Below are 18,911 nucleotides of genomic sequence, written 5' to 3'. Positions count from 1 at the left end.
AAATAATCATAAAATTCAGGCTCCCCGATCTGAATACCTAGAGTGCATCAATTTAAATACCATTTACATTTAGAAAGCACTCGGGTGGTCAGATGTCCCTTCACCTCTAGTTTAAACATCTCATTGTTGAATCAAACATGGTCTTAGACAAGAGAGTGCTATATGGGAAATGGGTTTAATCTTCTATTGTTTAACATTGCAAACGCTTATCACCTGTAAACACTGAGAAGATATATGACTCTCAGCAGGGAAAGTGGCTTTAAGCTACTACAATGCAGAAATCGACTTTACAGACTATTCTGCCTCACTTCACTGGTGCCTGATAAACAGTTTATACAAGTAACAACAGGGGATTAGATATGTATTTTCCTAAACACAACAATCATTCATTCTATTACAATCTTATTTCCAAGCTTTTTATTCAGTAGCAACATAGTAAGACGGAAGTCCTGGATTTATGGAAGAAGCTATTTCATACACAGAAGCAGTACCTGTATCTGAAAGTTTATAAAAATCTATGACAAGAGCACAAATTTCACTAGGATGTTAATAAAGTAAGAAATGCATGCAAATACCCCTGAAAACAGTAACATAATGTTAACGCTGCATTTATTTTACGGTAATGTGGGAAAAGGTAAAACTCATTGAAGTTCCATCATGTGATAACATTCAGTGAAAGGTCTGAATTCTTTAATCATTAATGAGAAGTAGCCATTTCCCTGCATGTTCTACCTGTAAAAGATGAGATCCCAGTTCTCGACCAACATTATCCAAGGAACTAGGTCTGCTGGAATGGCCCCAGGCTTCTCCAAGTCCTGTATGCATAAACAAACAGAAGAATTGGTGAGAAAGCTGGATGGAGACTTCTGGACCAGAGGTCATCTGCTACATTATCTCACTGCAAACAGCAGCTTTTCATTCCAAGCACAATGCATTTCAAATACCGCAGACCATGAGGCAATGCCTGTCTGTTGTACAAACTGTATACATCAATAGGATATACTGAGTAAAGTCTTACAGCAGAATGGATAAATAAAACTGATCCTGTAAACTACTGTGTTAGAAGTATCCATTCACAAGCATGTGCAAAAGGAATGTGAGCAAGAAACTTACTTTCTTTGACTGAGAAATTGTCTTCCTCCAATCCCCATAAATATTACAGATTGTTAAACATTAAGAAGTACCATCACACACCAATGATAGGGTCCTTTATATATACTGCAATCTCAGTGCTTATTCAGATGAACTATGGACGAAACTTGTCCATGAAAACAATAGGTCTGTGTGGAAAACACTGACAGCATGTGGCCTTGAAAACCAGATGTGTAAATGAGGCCTTAAATGGATAGTCAGGATATAAAAACAGGTTACAGAAAAAAAAAAGTCTTCAAATATTCCTGCATCCAGTGAAATACTTTACTCATCTCAGAATAATATGCTACAACTTACATAAATAAGTAGATATTGATATATAATAGTGTATATATAATAATATTGGAAAGATGGATAAGTGATCAATACATAACATCTAAATAATAGATAGATAAAAGGCTGTGTTCTTATACAGATCCAGTGTAGTTTCCCTCAAGAGTGGCTGCATCTGATCAATAAAACATTCACTGTGAGCATTTCAGGCTGGCTTGTTGACAGTTTTGGCGATGTGCGCCATTTGAGGCTTTAGAGTGCTGGATAGGAAAATTATCATTAGTTGTGTCCAGTTTAGGTATAAGACTGACTGGCCAGACATGACTGATATATGTAAACCAAACCTTACATTGAGGTTCCACATAGCAAATCACAGGGGAAAAAAAGCAGCTGAAAAAACATAGTAAAAACACACTACGTTTTTATACTGCCTTGTACTGTAGTCACTATAGGACAGTATTTCAGGGAGAAGCAGGAACTCCAAGCATCATAGGGGTCTATCTCCCCTCCTAGTTTTCAGACTGGCTGACATCCAGTCATGTTAAAGCAGCTTTAGGCTAAGGTACTACATGGCATCCAGCAGCAAAAAAGTGTTGCGGGAAAAATTGAAGCAGCAACACATCGCGGTTCTTTCCAAGACGCTTTGCACCAAAAGACTTTCTGCTTCGATTATCCCTATAGGGAAAACACTGGTGTTTCCATAGGTTTAATTGACATACTGTGATTTCCAAAACCGCAATGGTTTGGAAATTGTAGCATGTCCGCTGCATGTATTTTACCACAGTGTATGGTTGGGATTTCGCTAGATGGGATTCGCTAGAACCTCATTCACCTTGCTGTGACTGTAAAACAGTGAGTTTTTTTCTGCAGCGTTTACATTGCGCGCAAACCGCTGCATTTTTCGCCACAAGAGGTCCAGGGCTTAGAGTGATAGTCTGCAGATTACTTAAGTTTAGAGACAGGATGTTATAGTCAATCATTTCGCTATTATGGATCTCAGTCCTCATTCTCTCTGCAACCCTCCTAAATTATACAGGAACATCTCCCTGTTTTTTATTCACTTTTCACCCTTTTCTCTTATGTCATTACTGTGGCTACTTGCATAGAAAAGGTAGGAATATTCAATAACTACATTCATACTATGGGGATAATGTCACTCCTTTAGGAGAGACCACCTATTTGGTGTGTGGAGACTTATACAGCCTTATAGAGGGCAGCATAACAGAGGCACTGCCTCCCTATTTACATCTTGGGAGACAGATTTGCATATTCTTCCCATTTACATTCATACTGTAAGTTATTGATGCAAATTCCTCCTCTTAGGTTTTCTAATGAATTCAATGTTACGGAAACTGAGAAAACATAGATATAAAATCTTTTAGGACATCTATAGTTGAATAAATTACCTTTTTAATATTATTCAGTATAAAAAATTGTGAAAAATTAGTTGGCACTTTAAGGCTGAGGCCCCATATTGCAGAAACGTAGCGGTTTTGCTGAATTTTACAGTACCAGCAAAGTGAACTCTGGCTAATCCCATCCACATATTGCAGGAAAAAACAGCTACAGAAAAGCTATGTATTCAAAAGATGCAGTCATTTTTTAAAAAACACTTTATGTAAATTTTAGCTTCTGAAACACAAGCATTTCCTGTATACTGTAGATTTAATAAGGGAAGAAAAAATGTAGATAAAAACACATAAAAAATCAATAAAAAAATTCAGCCCAAAAAAAAAAAAAACGCAATATGTTTCTGCTGCATTTTTTAGCTGTGGGGCCTACATGGCCTACATTTAGCTTACCCGAAAGGTGCCTACATATGGTAGAGATAACTCAATGAAATGGGTGAGTCCAATATGCTATCTAAAAGGTATGGGAACTTCCTGACTCCCCTCAGTCAGAGTCTGCCTGTAGATTAGTAGGGGAAAGAACGCTCAGACATGTTAAATTTCAACATGGCCAATCATTTACAGTTACAGAAAATATGATGCTGCTAGAAGAGTCCACATTAAAGGCATGTGCATGGGGGAGTCAAGAGAAAAATCTATCATTTACCTATCAACTGTCCAAGATTTAGGAATACTGTACGTTAAGCTTTCAGTTAAAAAGATCTTTATTTGCTAAAATATATGGTTTTGTATAAGCTGCAACCAGGAATAGATGCATATATTAATCTCTCTCCATATAGCAACCTACAGATCCACCTGCCCATCCCACCCATCGAATATTGTTCTTTAATATCAGGACCCTTAGGCTCCATTCTCATGGAGTAACGCACTGCTCATTTAGACACGTAAAAACATGTGAGAGCGAAGCGCTTAAAAACAGATCCCATTGACTTCAATGGGTGCCAGTTTACGCGCACTACCCATTGAAATCAATGGGTTATAAAGCTTCCCATTGATTTCAGTGTGTAGCACGCGTAAGACCGGCACACATTGAAGTCTATGGGATTGTGTTTTACAGCGGTCACTTTGACACGTGTTTACGTGTCTGAATGAGCGGAGAATAAACTCCATGTGAAGGCTCCCTTTACGTGTCTAAATGAGCGGCGCGTTACTCCATGGGAACAGAGCCTAACATTGTAAAAACAACCAGACTGATTCCAATCTGGAAAATCATATCTCACTGTTTCCAAATACCATTAGTTTGTGACTGCTGCTGCAATTCTTCACTTGTTCTGACCAATAAGTAGAAACAATTGGTTTTGGACATAGACACAGACCTAATGACATCATAAACATGTCTTTTCCAAACATCATTAACAATAATAATAAATGTACCAAAATAAAGAAATCTCACTTAATTACGATTTTACTAAATAGTAATTCATATACAGAGGTATAAACTTAATAACTCAATTTTGACATTTAAATTAAAGAAAATATATTTCAGTTTTTACTATGGAAAATGTAAAGGGGGTTAAAAGTCATTTATTTTTACTGGTCCATCCCCATAAAAAGAAATTTACGTAAGCAGACAATCTTTGTGCAACTTAGTTGTAACACAGAAGTGTTGCTAAGATGAGACAATACCATTATTACCGCTGCTCTCTCCAGTAGTATAATAGTGATTAGCTACAGTTTCCATATGTTGTCATCATGATGTCATTGTTACCGCCCAGTAAACAAAGATTAGGAGTATTGGGGTTGTGAGAAATTCAACAGATAAGAAATGTCCCTTTCATATTGTATACATTCGCCTAAATATGTGATACTTTGCAAGCTGAAAATTCCTCAAATTTGCCTGCGGGTTTTTTTTCTGTAGAGATATAGATGCCAAAGGAGATGTATTACATTTATACTCAATAAATGAAGTATTTTAGTAGAATGTGAATATTACATTTGGTTTAATGAAAGGGGTTACTCAATCTTACTCTGATATTTCCAATTTACACTAATACAGTGATATAAACTGCAGCTGTGTACCATTAACTCTAGGTATGTGCATGTTTCCAATCCATAGTTGTGTATTCCATATATATATATATATATATATATATATATATATATATATATATATATTTTATCAATTTAGATGTTTATATTTTAATCATATAATGAACCAGTTGACCCATGAACCTTGATAAACTAGGTTACCAAAGAGAATGGAGTTTCAAGTAGTCAATGGGAAAATCAGAAAAGCAGAGTATAATATTGCTATTATACAGATGGGATGTTAGTTAGTACATCAGTTGCCAGTATTGTGTATGGATATGTTAACGTACATGTATCACTAGCAAGACAAAGCAGGCCGATAAAGCTGCTATCTTTTTCTAAAGGCCTGTTGAGTGAAAATGTCTCTTCATTCATACTTTCAGACTTTGATGGTTTAGTTTTTCCCTTTGGAAAGAGTCACAATCATTCTCTCTGTAGATCAATAATCCATCAAAATGCTTTAGCCAAATACGAAATGTTAACATTAATCTTTCTGAATGGTTCTTTCAATGGTGATGTTAGAAAGACAAAATAACTACGATAATACAAATCATTAATATTTCTAAATAGACACAGATGAAGTCACATATTAAAATACATGTGAACAGCCTTTTAGAGGAAAAACTAAACATCACAACAATCACTACAAATTTGACAATTTAGAGGAAAAAAATCCATGTGTATCAGGCACTTGCAATGGAGATTTGTAACGGCGATCACAATGTTTTTCATTATTCCACAAGTATTTTTGTAAACAGTAATAACATTAGAGTATGGTGAATAAATTATGTTAATTACAACTGAAAATATTATTTTAGTAAGATAATAATAAGATAAGATAAGAACATAATATGATCTTACTTATTTACTTAGTTCACCACTGACCAATGGCTTACCTACTCATGGAGGGAGGAGGCTTACCACTCAGTCTCACAATATCACAGTCCTACTACCAACCTCCCCGTATTGATATTAATACAGTCTATCAGACATGCACCTACTCTATCAGGAGATCTTTAACCCTTAAATTCAAAAACTGCAGTAGGTCAGCATGTAGTCAAATAAGGGAGACAGTGGAGATGTAACTGAAAGGGTTACTGCTTGTCAGCAAGACCTGCAGCCTCTGTAGAACTCTCTAATTGTACAGGAGAGTTTTTTAATTTTTTTATTCTTCAAAAGTAATTACTTGAAATATTAAGAAAAAAAATTACATTGGGGGAATGTATTACAATTGGTGTTTGCTATAACAGTCTTAATAAAGTTCCTGACTGGTGTGAGGAGAACCTAAATTAATAAGAGGCTCCAGACTCTTAATAAAGTAGGCATACTCCTGTGCGTCAGAATGGAAAAGAATGCCAGTCTGGAATGGGTATAAATTTCCTACATAGCCAGATTTTTGCCATGAGGTATAATAAAATTGTTTGGCTGAGATGTCCCAGCCCATCCTGCTTTTCACCCCAATGTTCCCATTTTCACAAAAAGTAGTGAGTGAGGGGCAGAATGAAGGGCACGGCGCATCTTTGGCACAAGATCCATTTGCCAAAGATGTGTGACAATAATACATATCTATGGCAGAAAACTGGCATATATGGATTGGAATATGCCCCCAATATTCTTACCACTGTTGTTTTTCACACTTCCATTTTTTTGTGGAATGGAAGGGCCCAATTCTAACTGTTGCAATGGGGCCCCATGATTTTTATGTACACAAGTGACATATTTTTAGTCAACAATGAAACTGAAGTTTCACTTTTCATGGCTTGTTTAGGCAGGCAGCATTAATGGATGTTTGGATACTGGATGCATGGATCTGTGAACCATATGTAAGCTTAGGGACCAGATATGTGTTTATTTAACAGTTCAATTACCAGATGCCAATAAATACGTTCAATAATGACATAATTATGTAAAAATAAGGAAATGCCAAACAAAACAATCCAAGCAGGCCTTTAAGATGATATTCATACACAGAATAAATATCTACAACTGAAACTCAGTTCCACTCATCTGGATAGGGTTGTTTCAGCAGTTAACAGGTGGATTTCTGTCAGCCACATTCAGATGAATAGACTAGTGGTAGAACGGTCTGCAAAAATTTAATTCGTGACTGCTATGTAAAGGTTAGTGTGCTTACATTATACTGTAATAATTCCACAGTTATAAGCCACATGCAGTCTAAGAGTTTTAATAATGAGACATTTTCCTAATGATACAAACGATTATAATTGTTTCCTTTTGTCTTGGTATAATATATTGCAGCTTTTGTTTTACTAGAGTTAATTCATTGACAAAATATCCAGTTTAATCGAATGAAAAGACATGCAGGAGATTTTCAAAGTATATAAAGAAAAACATTGGCTTTTTAGGTAAGCAATGTTTAGTGTAAACATTACTTTAGTTTTCTTTTAAATAATTGAAAAATTAAGACAATCTAATTAAGCCATGTTTTGTTACTTTTGTATTAAAAATGAATTTTAAAGAAAATAAATAAGAACGCAAAGCAATATTGTTTATTGTATAAAGATGAACGCTTTTAGATTATTATTTAGATGATATCTTTTTGGTTTTAATGTAGAACAATAAAACATAATAATAATAGTGATAGTAGGAGTGTTGTCGTCTTTATTTTTATGGCATTAGTATTATTTATCATATCATGATACTAGAATAAAAAGCTAAATCAATTAAAACTTCAGAAGATTTGTTTCCTACAAAGTTCATTTTATCGCTATAATTTACAATCTTATTAGATTGTTGTAACTGATATAATAATTTTTAAAATACAATAATTCCTAACCAAACAATCTTATTTGGAACTTTAATGCTTCCATATTTTATACACTGTATTGTTTGATTTTCGACGACATACATTTTATATTAACTGATAGTTTCTTCTAAATAACTGCTTACATCTGATTTAAAGGTATCATTAATTTTATGCCTTTGTCTTCATCAACACAACCTATGTTTGTAAAATTCTTAATAAAATACCAAAAACATTTAACTACTACGAAATAGAAAAATGTGTGTTGTGATCAGGCATTCGGCCATTCACAGATCATTTGTTTGGTCCTAAAGGTTTATTAAAAAGGTACAAAAACTCAATACCTGATAAGCTAGAATTGTAAATAAGATACATAAAGCAGTTTCCCATAATGTTAAAAAATAGTTTCATTAGATGTTGAGCGTTCACTGCCCTCATCACTAGAAGTATAAAAAAAATTAAAAATAAACAAGATTAAAGACGAAGAAGATCAGATTAATTTCAGTCCACGTGATCAATTTCTAGCAGCCTGTTCTGACAACAAATTGTTATACGTATGATATTTTTCTTTTTTTTGTGGGGGGCAAAATTTCACTTTATTCTGAAGGTTGTTCTAATTTCAAAGATAACAATTTATGTTTTACAACTGTTGCGCAAACAAACCCCACTTTTTATAAATCATTGCTTTTAACAGTCAGAACTTCATGTGGGCTTTTTGGTAGGACATGTACAATTTTCTTTGGTACAACTCTGAGGCACATATAAGGGAGAAGAGAAGAATAAAAAATGCATTGTGTTTTTCTGGTTTTCATTAGAGATAAATGAGACAAATTTTTTATGTTTTGTTTTATTTCATTTTATTCTATCAGAAAGTATTTTATAAGCAAAAATGGCTGTTTTAACTTTAATATTTATTTATTAATGTTTATAAAATACGTTTTTCATTTTCTTTTATTCCCACTATGGGATTTGTCCAATCGTTTAGTCGTTTACCTAATACATAGCAATATTTCTGTATTGCAAAGTATTATGCCTACTAGAGCCTAGTAGACACACATATAGCAGACCAGAGAGCCTTCTTTAGGCCCCCCAGCTACCATGGCTGCTCTTCTTTAGGCCCCCTAGCTACCATGGCTGCTCTTCTTTAAGCCCCCAACTACCATGGCAACTCTTCAGCATCCCATGAATGCAATGCAAGAGCACTGACTACATGACAGAGGGCATCCTCTCCCTTAGCCACAAGCCAGTCTTCCTATTGAGGGGGTTGGCCCTGAGGGATCAGACTTATGTCTGATCCAGGTTACTCATGTAAAGTTTCAGCTGTAAAATATTTTTGCCTCTCAAACATGCACCACAAAGGACACATATTTGCCCCACTGAGAGTTACGGATACATCACAGTGTATATTTGGATATATCTTTATCTTGTGCCCAGCTGTAATCATATGATGTGGCCAACACACACACTGTGAAACTAGCTTTACATCACTATTCCCGTAGTCATACAAAGCAACTGTAAAGGGTTTTCCAATAATGAGCTAAAAAATAATATACTACATAAAGACAGTTATGAAATTATTTCCATTTTGTATCTCCTATGTTTGATAGAAAATAAACTAGGAAGAAAATAGATATAAAGAAGAAAAAGAAGAATGAAACTGAAACTGGACATCAAAATATTATTATAGACAATAATTCTTATCATACACATTTATCCATACTCATTGGAGAAATTAGTCTGCGTTGTGTAGTAATAGCAGAGTTTTTTTTCTTCTGTGGTTAAAGGGAACCTGTCAGTTGTTTTTTCTACCCGAGGGTGTGCGGGATCAGGTAATGTCCCTTTTTATGGTGCCTCTCACTAAGCTTTTAGTAGCTGAAAATTCAAGTTATAAGTTTTTAAAATCTTACATTGGCAGATGCAAATGTACCTTTACTAGTAACAGGGAGTAGGGAGAAGCTGCATCTAGTCAGGCAATCGTTGCGATGGATCACATTCTTTGAGGTGTGATTGACAGGTCATTCACTGTCTGCCATCAGCATGATATCACACCTAAGTACCAGCGTCACAGGATGTGATACAGATGAAACTGATCTCCACCCCCTAAGACTAGTTAGGGTAAATTTGCTTATGCCGATCTAAAGTTCTAAAATCTTATAGCTTTACTATTCAGCAAAACAAAGCTTAGTGAGGAGCAGCATAGGAAAAATCAATACTTGATACTACACATGCCGGGGCCAGTTTAGGGTGGAAAAAACACCTGACAGATTCCCTTTAATGACTGAGAGACTTCTAAACATTGCCAATAACTTACATTGTAAAGCCACAAGCCTTACTGCAATTGATGGAGATTATTTGCAACCAAATATGTGTTACCAGGCTTGGTAATATATATGTTTGTAGTAAAATATTAAAAAACAAACTATAGTATATTTTTTAAGATATCCCTATAAAAAACTGGCATACTGTTTGTCATGGGAAGAGTCGATTTCACTAATAGGATCTCAGTGATTGACTTTTATAAATTATTTTCAAGAACACTAGGAGGTCTCAGCTGTGAGACTGTTCACCAGTGTAAGTTGTATTACTGCCAATGATATGTTATTCTGGAAAAACCCTTCTAGTATTATGTAGTTTTCAATTTCCAAACCAGCATAATGAAGACGTACTAGTTTCTGGTAGGCCAATAATCGTATCATTTCATAATGACACCAAATAGTTTAACTAAGATGTTATGATATTTCTCCACTGATTCTCACCTATAAGATGTGTTTATAGCATTCAAGAGACAACTGCAATGTTGCGGAGACTTGCAGTCAACAACTTTCTGTGACAAATGAGAGAAATACTTTATCATTCTTCATATATTAAAGATTTCAGAGAAAAAAAAGACAAGATTGAGATAAACACATGCAATCATTTTTTAAGTCAACTGCTCATTTAGGTTTTCTAAACTTGTTATGCTCATGTACGTAAAACATAATCATACATAATAGTCTATGTCTTTTCACATCTCTGAAGTTGAAACACTAAGGAACAACCTCCTCACTGAGGAACAACCTCAACTGTAGCAAAGCTGTTGTCTATAGCAGATTTAGAACCAGAAGAAACATGTAGGAGCATTGATGTATACTGCAATAAGTCAAGAATTGAGATGATTAGTGTGCGCAGTCAAGGGAATCATTATATCATATGAGACCACTCCTGGACCACACAGATATATATATATATATATATATATATATATATATATATATATATATATATATATACACAAGTCATTTGTCTACAGCTGCATCAACATAAGCTAAAAGGAGTAGTCATCATTTGCAACTAAGTCCAGCAGAGGTATACATAAATGTCGTCAGGCTGGTTTGGCAGGGCTATTTCACTGTGCCAAGACAGACAGAGCAACAGTTATGAGGCACATTAGCAGCGGCTGTATGCTTGGAGCCCTGGCTGATAGCTCTATAAAAGGTGCTTATTTATAAGTCCATAACAATCATTCAGACAACACTACTGAGAGGATAAGGCTGAACACTGAGAGGTGGTCCGGTCTCCTATCCCTTTCACTACATTCACAAGGGCTTATCCAGCAGAGGCTTCCAACAGCCCTATCCAAACATGCTTCTTTTCACGTTACCATCTGCCTCATACCTTCTCCAGCTTACCACTATTATCTCCCCCTATGCCCCCTATGAATATTCTCCTCAATTTGGCTGCAGAACCACCTATCCAGACCAAACAAGTCCTTTGCTGGTAGATATAAACTTTTCCTACGTGATTTAGGAGAATAATAGGATTGTTAAACATTGAATTATTAATAATAATAACAATCTTTATATAGGGCCGACATGTTCCACAGCACTTTATATTTCAGAGGGTACATGCACAGACAAAATTAGACATGACGTAGTAGCTCTCTGTAGCTCTTATGATGGCAGCTATAATATAAATCTAGTTCTACAGAATAATCAAAGTTTCTATAGTACTGTATATGGCATGTAAGGTCTTAAGAGTGTAGGGCCATGGTTGCTTATTAATCCTAGGTGAGCAAAGTCATTCATGTGGCTCTACACAGGAAATGAAGAGAGTGCTTGGAGTTAATAAGTAACCAGGTCGCAGAGTTTAACACCAACTTTACTTTTCCCTGACCATTTTTCACGCAGAGTTGCCAGTCATTATTAGAGGGTGCAGCCTAGAATATCGTATGATGATAACAATGGGGACAGTAAGAAGCTCCTCCATACACACTTCAGGTACACATTATATTATGGGTGAGCTCTAGCTGTAGTTTTCCTTTCACACTGTGATTTTTGCACTTGACCTACCGCAGCAAATTCTGCAAATCCTTTGATTAAGTCTCTTTAAAAAATAAATGGAAACTCACCGCCCCTTTCATCAGGATTACACTGAAAACTAGATCTAAAGATCCCTTAGTAATGTGGAGAGGCTGCAGGAATAATGAGCTACAAATAGAATCAAGCAGCTTACTGAAGGGGGCACTCTATAATCACTACCCCCTCCCCCTATTAAAAGTGAATCCCCACAGCTTCTATGTCTCTCTTTCACATCACATTATATATATATATATATATATATATATATATATATATATATATATATAGTACATTGAAGTTTCCAGCAACAGTATGCAGCCTTGGTAAGGCATCCCCTTGTAAACACAGCGTGACCCTCGGATTACCTCAATGGACTAGCTTCACAGACTTTGTAATTTACTGAAAATGAGATTTCGATTTATAAAACAAGAAAGCAATTAGTAACCAAATGAGGCGGAGCAGATCCAGTGAAATTGCCCTAATCCCAGAGGCATCATTTAGGCCAGGTCCTGGAGAATGAGAGAGCCCGGCTGTTCTGTGCAGAGGGGAAATTGCTGCAGCTACTTTACCACAGCCAATATATATCTCATCCCCAGTCGCTAACGCTTGGAAGGCAATTCATTAGGATCTCATCTTGTACCTCCAGCTTTCGCTTGATACTCTGGCTTGTCTATCTGCAATTTCACACACACATCTATGGACCAGCGTATACTGTGTGTACTTAAATGTGCAAACTATGACTCCTATTGAACTCCAAGTCCAAGAATAACAACCACACTCAGGAGTCATATTTGAATATTTCGGTTTGATATAAACTGTCTGCTGACATTTTTGGCTCCATATCATCTGCCCAGCAATGCAGTTCTTTTAAAGATAACATAGATAGATAGATAGATAGATAGATAGATAGATAGATAGATAGTAAATTGATGGATGATGGATAGATAGATAGATAGATAGATAGATAGATAGATAGATAGATGATAGATAGATGGATGGATGGATGGATGGATAGATAGATAGATAGATAGATAGATAGATAGATAGATAGATAGATAGACTCTTACATAACATTTTTAATTGCTTTTCCAGGGTCTAGGCACAGATGGCGAAAATAATATTTAACACTGTTTTGTAGAAACAGGAAAAACGTAAGATACTGCGAAATGACAATAAAGAGATGTCAGTTCAGTAAATTAGCAGTACTGCATTACATAATGCATTATGGGAGTAACTGCCCTGAACGGAATGTTCCATAATAAAAACTATGGGGCGTTTTGGTCCCAGCGCACAGATTGTTCAGTGATCTTGTTTATTTGTTATTTATCCTTAATAGGACATTTTCCCAATTCCACAAAATATCATGAGTACTTAGAGGCGATTTGACTATTTTGCTGCCAAGTAAAATGGTAGAGAAAAGAAGGGTTAAGCAATCCTTTCCATAGCCAAGGTACAAAACATTTTATAGACTGCTTATTAAAAGGACAACAAAGGATCACACTGCAGGTCTGACCCATTGACAATGTGACAGCGTTCTTACACCAGCCAGATCAATGTTTCTTTTGTCTGGAGCAAGGCATGCATTACAAGAATAAACCCAAGTTTATTCCACAGTCACTATATTTTTATATAATATAACTAATTATGTGCTATATGTTATTGGCAAACATACAATCTTATTTTACATGACAGATGAACCAATTCACTGGCAAACACAATTTGGATGATCTATAAGGACTGTCTGTGCCACTCATTCGGCAAATCTACACACAATAGTACTCTAGGTTTACATGCAGTATTTCATTTAAGAAATTATGGGACAGATATACTAAAGGAAATGATCTAGAACTCATAGTAGTAGAGGGATGCAAAGATGGAGATGATGAATAGGTGTGATCGTAGGGTCCCAACCCAAAATTTCAGCAAAGATGGAACGTCACACTGAATTCAGCGCACTATCGGCTTTCCCGATCTGTGCCCGATGTAAAGCGCTATCGGTCCCGGTACCGTAGCTCTTTACAGTCAGAAGGGCGTTTCTGACACTTAGCCAGGGACGCCCTTCTGCCCAGCAGGAGCCTATCGCGCTGTACTGTGGAGCGGGGAGGAACTCCCCCCTCCCCCACTTGTCTATGGACGAGCTGTGTGAGCAGAGGGAGGGGGCTTCCTCCCCGCTCACACTGTACAGCGCAATAGGCACTGCTGGGCAGAAGGGCATCCCTGGCTAACTGTCAGAAACACCCTTCTGACTATAAAGCGCTACGGTACCGGGACCGATAGCGCTTTACCCGGGGCACAGATCGGGAAAGCCGACAGTGCGCTGAATTCAGCGCACTGTCAGCTTTCCAGCAGTATATAGAACTGCATGTGCCCAAATCGGTGAAAGGTCCTCTTTAAAGAGGAAGAGAGTTAGAAAATGTTTAGTAAATCAAGGCCACTTTTCCCAACACAACTGATTTGGAGATTAAGGCTAAGACTTTGGCACCACGCTGCGGAAAAGCTGCTTTTTTTGCAGCAGTTTTTTGAGCCAAAGACAGGAATGGATTAAGCAGATGGGAGAAACATAAATGCTTGCTAAAGATTTCCCCAATTCCTTCTTATAGCTTGCCAGTGGATACAACCATGAATGCATGAACTTTCTATGGTCTGGTACTTGTCAGAAATCCAGCCAAAATTTCCTTACTGTGTCCAATTTCTCAAGCAAGAACAGTGCATGTACAAGAAGATGATCCAGCCAGGAAATCATGGGTTTCAGAGTATAGAAAGATCCTCCATTCATGGTGGAATCCATCAGCAACCAATCCAAACAATAGACTGACACCACCAAGATAGTTAGAGAAAAATTTTAACTAAATTGTTAAAAATTTATATTTGCAAAAATGTTTAACTTTTAATTGTCTATACATTTAAATATTGATATGTTCATGAGAAAACCCCTTTAGGTCATAGTCCCATGTTGTGTACACACAGTGTTTTGTCCACGGCGGTAACGCTGTGTCAAAAAATGCTGTGTTTTAAAGTACCTGCAAAGTGAATGGAGATGCATTTCCATAAACGCCTGCGTTTTTGAAAATCGAAGTATGTCAATTATACCTACAGCAAAGATGGCATTTCTGCTGTGGTTTTTTTAGGCTAAGGCCCCATGGGACCACTCGCAGCTATAAAGCGCTGCGGGAAAAACTGCGGTGGGAATGCATCACGGTTCTTTCTGCAGCGCTTTAAATAGAAAGTTTGTGGCGTTTTCCTCTACGGACTTTCTGTTAGAATTCTATCTACAGTGAAGCCATTGGCGCTTCCGTAGATGTAATTGACATACTGCAATTTTCAAAACCGCGCCGGTTTTGGAAATCACGTCATGCCTGTGCCACAGTTTTTACTGCAGGGTGAGCATGGGATTCACAAGAATCCCATCCAGTTTGCAGTTAATTTAAAACGCCACGACTTTTACTGCAGCGTTTCCAGCCCATGGGGCTCCAACCTTATGCAGTGTTTTTGGCTGCAACTTGCTACTTGGGGCCTTAGGCTATGGCAACACATTGCAGAGACACAACTTTTTTTGTAAGCAGAAATTACAATAATAAGTACTTTCTATATTCTTCCCATTCCTTTTGTAGCTCTTCTTGGCTTTGGCTAAAAAAAAATGCAGTATAATCTGCAACACAAAAAGATGCATATCCACAATGTGGGGTCTGAGCCTTGAAGAAAAAAGGAAGAGAACAATCGCAAAAATCACCACACAAGCAGAAGGTAGAACATTCTAGATTAATAATTAGAGATGAGCGAACACTAAAATGTTCGAGGTTCGAAATTCGATTCGAACAGCCGCTCACTGTTCGAGTGTTCGAATGGGTTTCGAACCCCATTATAGTCTATGGGGAACATAAACTCGTTAAGGGGGAAACCCAAATTCGTGTCTGGAGGGTCACCAAGTCCACTATGACACCCCAGGAAATGATACCAACACCCTGGAATGACACTGGGACAGCAGGGGAAGCATGTCTGGGGGCATAAAAGTCACTTTATTTCATGGAAATCCCTGTCAGTTTGCGATTTTCGCAAGCTAACTTTTCCCCATAGAAATGCATTGGCCAGTGCTGATTGGCCAGAGTACGGAACTCGACCAATCAGCGCTGGCTCTGCTGGAGGAGGCGGAGTCTAAGATAACTCCACACCAGTCTCCATTCAGGTCCGACCTTAGACTCCGCCTCCTCCGGCAGAGCCAGCGCTGATTGGCCGAAGGCTGGCCAATGCATTCCTATGCGAATGCAGACTTAGCAGTGCTGAGTCAGTTTTGCTCAACTACACATCTGATGCACACTCGGCACTGCTACATCAGATGTAGCAATCTGATGTAGCAGAGCCGAGGGTGCACTAGAACCCCTGTGCAAACTCAGTTCACGCTAATAGAATGCATTGGCCAGCGCTGATTGGCCAATGCATTCTATTAGCCCGATGAAGTAGAGCTGAATGTGTGTGCTAAGCACACACATTCAGCACTGCTTCATCAAGCCAATACAATGCATTAGCCAGTGCTGATTGGCCAGAGTACGGAATTCGGCCAATCAGCGCTGGCTCTGCTGGAGGAGGCGGAGTCTAAGATCGCTCCACACCAGTCTCCATTCAGGTCCGACCTTAGACTCCGCCTCCTCCGGCAGAGCCAGCGCTGATTGGCCGAAGGCTGGCCAATGCATTCCTATGCGAATGCAGACTTAGCAGTGCTGAGTCAGTTTTGCTCAACTACACATCTGATGCACACTCGGCACTGCTACATCAGATGTAGCAATCTGATGTAGCAGAGCCGAGGGTGCACTAGAACCCCTGTGCAAACTCAGTTCACGCTAATAGAATGCATTGGCCAGCGCTGATTGGCCAATGCATTCTATTAGCCCGATGAAGTAGAGCTGAATGTGTGTGCTAAGCACACACATTCAGCACTGCTTCATCAAGCCAATACAATGCATTAGCCAGTGCTGATTGGCCAGAGTACGGAATTCGGCCAATCAGCGCTGGCCAATGCATTCTATTAGCCCGATGAAGTAGAGCTGAATGTGTGTGCTAAGCACACACATTCAGCACTGCTTCATCAAGCCAATACAATGCATTAGCCAGTGCTGATTGGCCAGAGTACGGAATTCGGCCAATCAGCGCTGGCTCTGCTGGAGGAGGCGGAGTCTAAGATAGCTCCACACCAGTCTCCATTCAGGTCCGACCTTAGACTCCGCCTCCTCCGGCAGAGCCAGCGCTGATTGGCCGAAGGCTGGCCAATGCATTCCTATGCGAATGCAGACTTAGCAGTGCTGAGTCAGTTTTGCTCAACTACACATCTGATGCACACTCGGCACTGCTACATCAGATGTAGCAATCTGATGTAGCAGAGCCGAGGGTGCACTAGAACCCCTGTGCAAACTCAGTTCACGCTAATAGAATGCATTGGCCAGCGCTGATTGGCCAATGCATTCTATTAGCCCGATGAAGTAGAGCTGAATGTGTGTGCTAAGCACACACATTCAGCACCGCTTCATCAAGCCAATACAATGCATTAGCCAGTGCTGATTGGCCAGAGTACGGAATTCGGCCAATCAGCGCTGGCTCTGCTGGAGGAGGCGGAGTCTAAAGTCGGACCTGAATGGAGACTGGTGTGGAGCGATCTTAGACTCCGCCTCCTCCAGCAGAGCCAGCGCTGATTGGCCGAATTCCGTACTCTGGCCAATCAGCACTGGCTAATGCATTGTATTGGCTTGATGAAGCAGTGCTGAATGTGTGTGCTTAGCACACACATTCAGCTCTACTTCATCGGGCTAATAGAATGCATTGGCCAGCGCTGATTGGCCGAATTCCGTACTCTGGCCAATCAGCACTGGCTAATGCATTGTATTGGCTTGATGAAGCAGTGCTGAATGTGTGTGCTTAGCACACACATTCAGCTCTACTTCATCGGGCTAATAGAATGCATTGGCCAGCGCTGATTGGCCGAATTCCGTACTCTGGCCAATCAGCACTGGCTAATGCATTGTATTGGCTTGATGAAGCAGTGCTGAATGTGTGTGCTTAGCACACACATTCAGCTCTACTTCATCGGGCTAATAGAATGCATTGGCCAATCAGCGCTGGCCAATGCATTCTATTAGCGTGAACTGAGTTTGCACAGGGGTTCTAGTGCACCCTCGGCTCTGCTACATCAGATTGCTACATCTGATGTAGCAGTGCCGAGTGTGCATCAGATGTGTAGTTGAGCAAAACTGACTCAGCACTGCTAAGTCTCTGCATTCGCATAGGAATGCATTGGCCAGCCTTCGGCCAATCAGCGCTGGCTCTGCCGAAGGAGGCGGAGTCTAAGGTCGGACCTGAATGGAGACTGGTGTGGAGCGATCTTAGACTCCGCCTCCTCCAGCAGAGCCAGCGCTGATTGGTCGAGTTCCGTACTCTGGCCAATCAGCGCTGGCCAATGCATTCTATTAGCCCGATGAAGTAGAGCTGAATGTGTGTGCTTAGCACACACATTCAGCTCTACTTCATCAGGCTAATAGAATACATTGGCCAATCAGCGCTGGCCAATGCATTCTATTAGCTTGATGAAGCAGAGTGTGCACAAGGGTTCAAGCGCACCCTCGGCTCTGATGTAGCAGAGCTGAGGGTGCACAAGGGTTCAAGTGCACCCTCGGCTCTCCTACATCAGAGCCGAGGGTGCGCTTGAACCCTTGTGCAGCCTCGGCTCTGCTACATCAGAGCCGAGGGTGCGCTTGAACCCTTGTGCACACTCTGCTTCATCAAGCTAATAGAATGCATTGGCCAGCGCTGATTGGCCAGAGTACGGAATTCGGCCAATCAGCGCTGGCCAATGCATCCCTATGGGAAAAAGTTTATCTCACAAAAATCACAATTACACACCCGATAGAGCCCCAAAAAGTTATTTTTAATAACATTCCCCCCTAAATAAAGGTTATCCCTAGC

The 18,911-nt window shown here is 39.0% G+C and overlaps 1 protein-coding gene across 1 annotated transcript in view; it reads right to left on the bottom strand.

The window, feature by feature from the left end:
• Positions 1-18,911, bottom strand: part of SIM1 (SIM bHLH transcription factor 1) — a 72,892-nt gene that overhangs the window by 42,217 nt on the left and 11,764 nt on the right. Inside the window, exon 2 of the mRNA XM_075268138.1 lies at positions 733-815. Coding sequence (XP_075124239.1) covers positions 733-815 — 83 coding nt within the window. The remainder of the gene's footprint in view (positions 1-732; positions 816-18,911) is intronic.

This window comes from Leptodactylus fuscus, chromosome 3 (genome assembly GCF_031893055.1).
Source record: "Leptodactylus fuscus isolate aLepFus1 chromosome 3, aLepFus1.hap2, whole genome shotgun sequence".
Classification (NCBI taxonomy): Eukaryota; Metazoa; Chordata; class Amphibia; order Anura; family Leptodactylidae; genus Leptodactylus; species Leptodactylus fuscus.
Note: the sequence above shows the minus strand (reverse complement) of the source record. Positions and strands in the feature narration are given on the sequence as shown.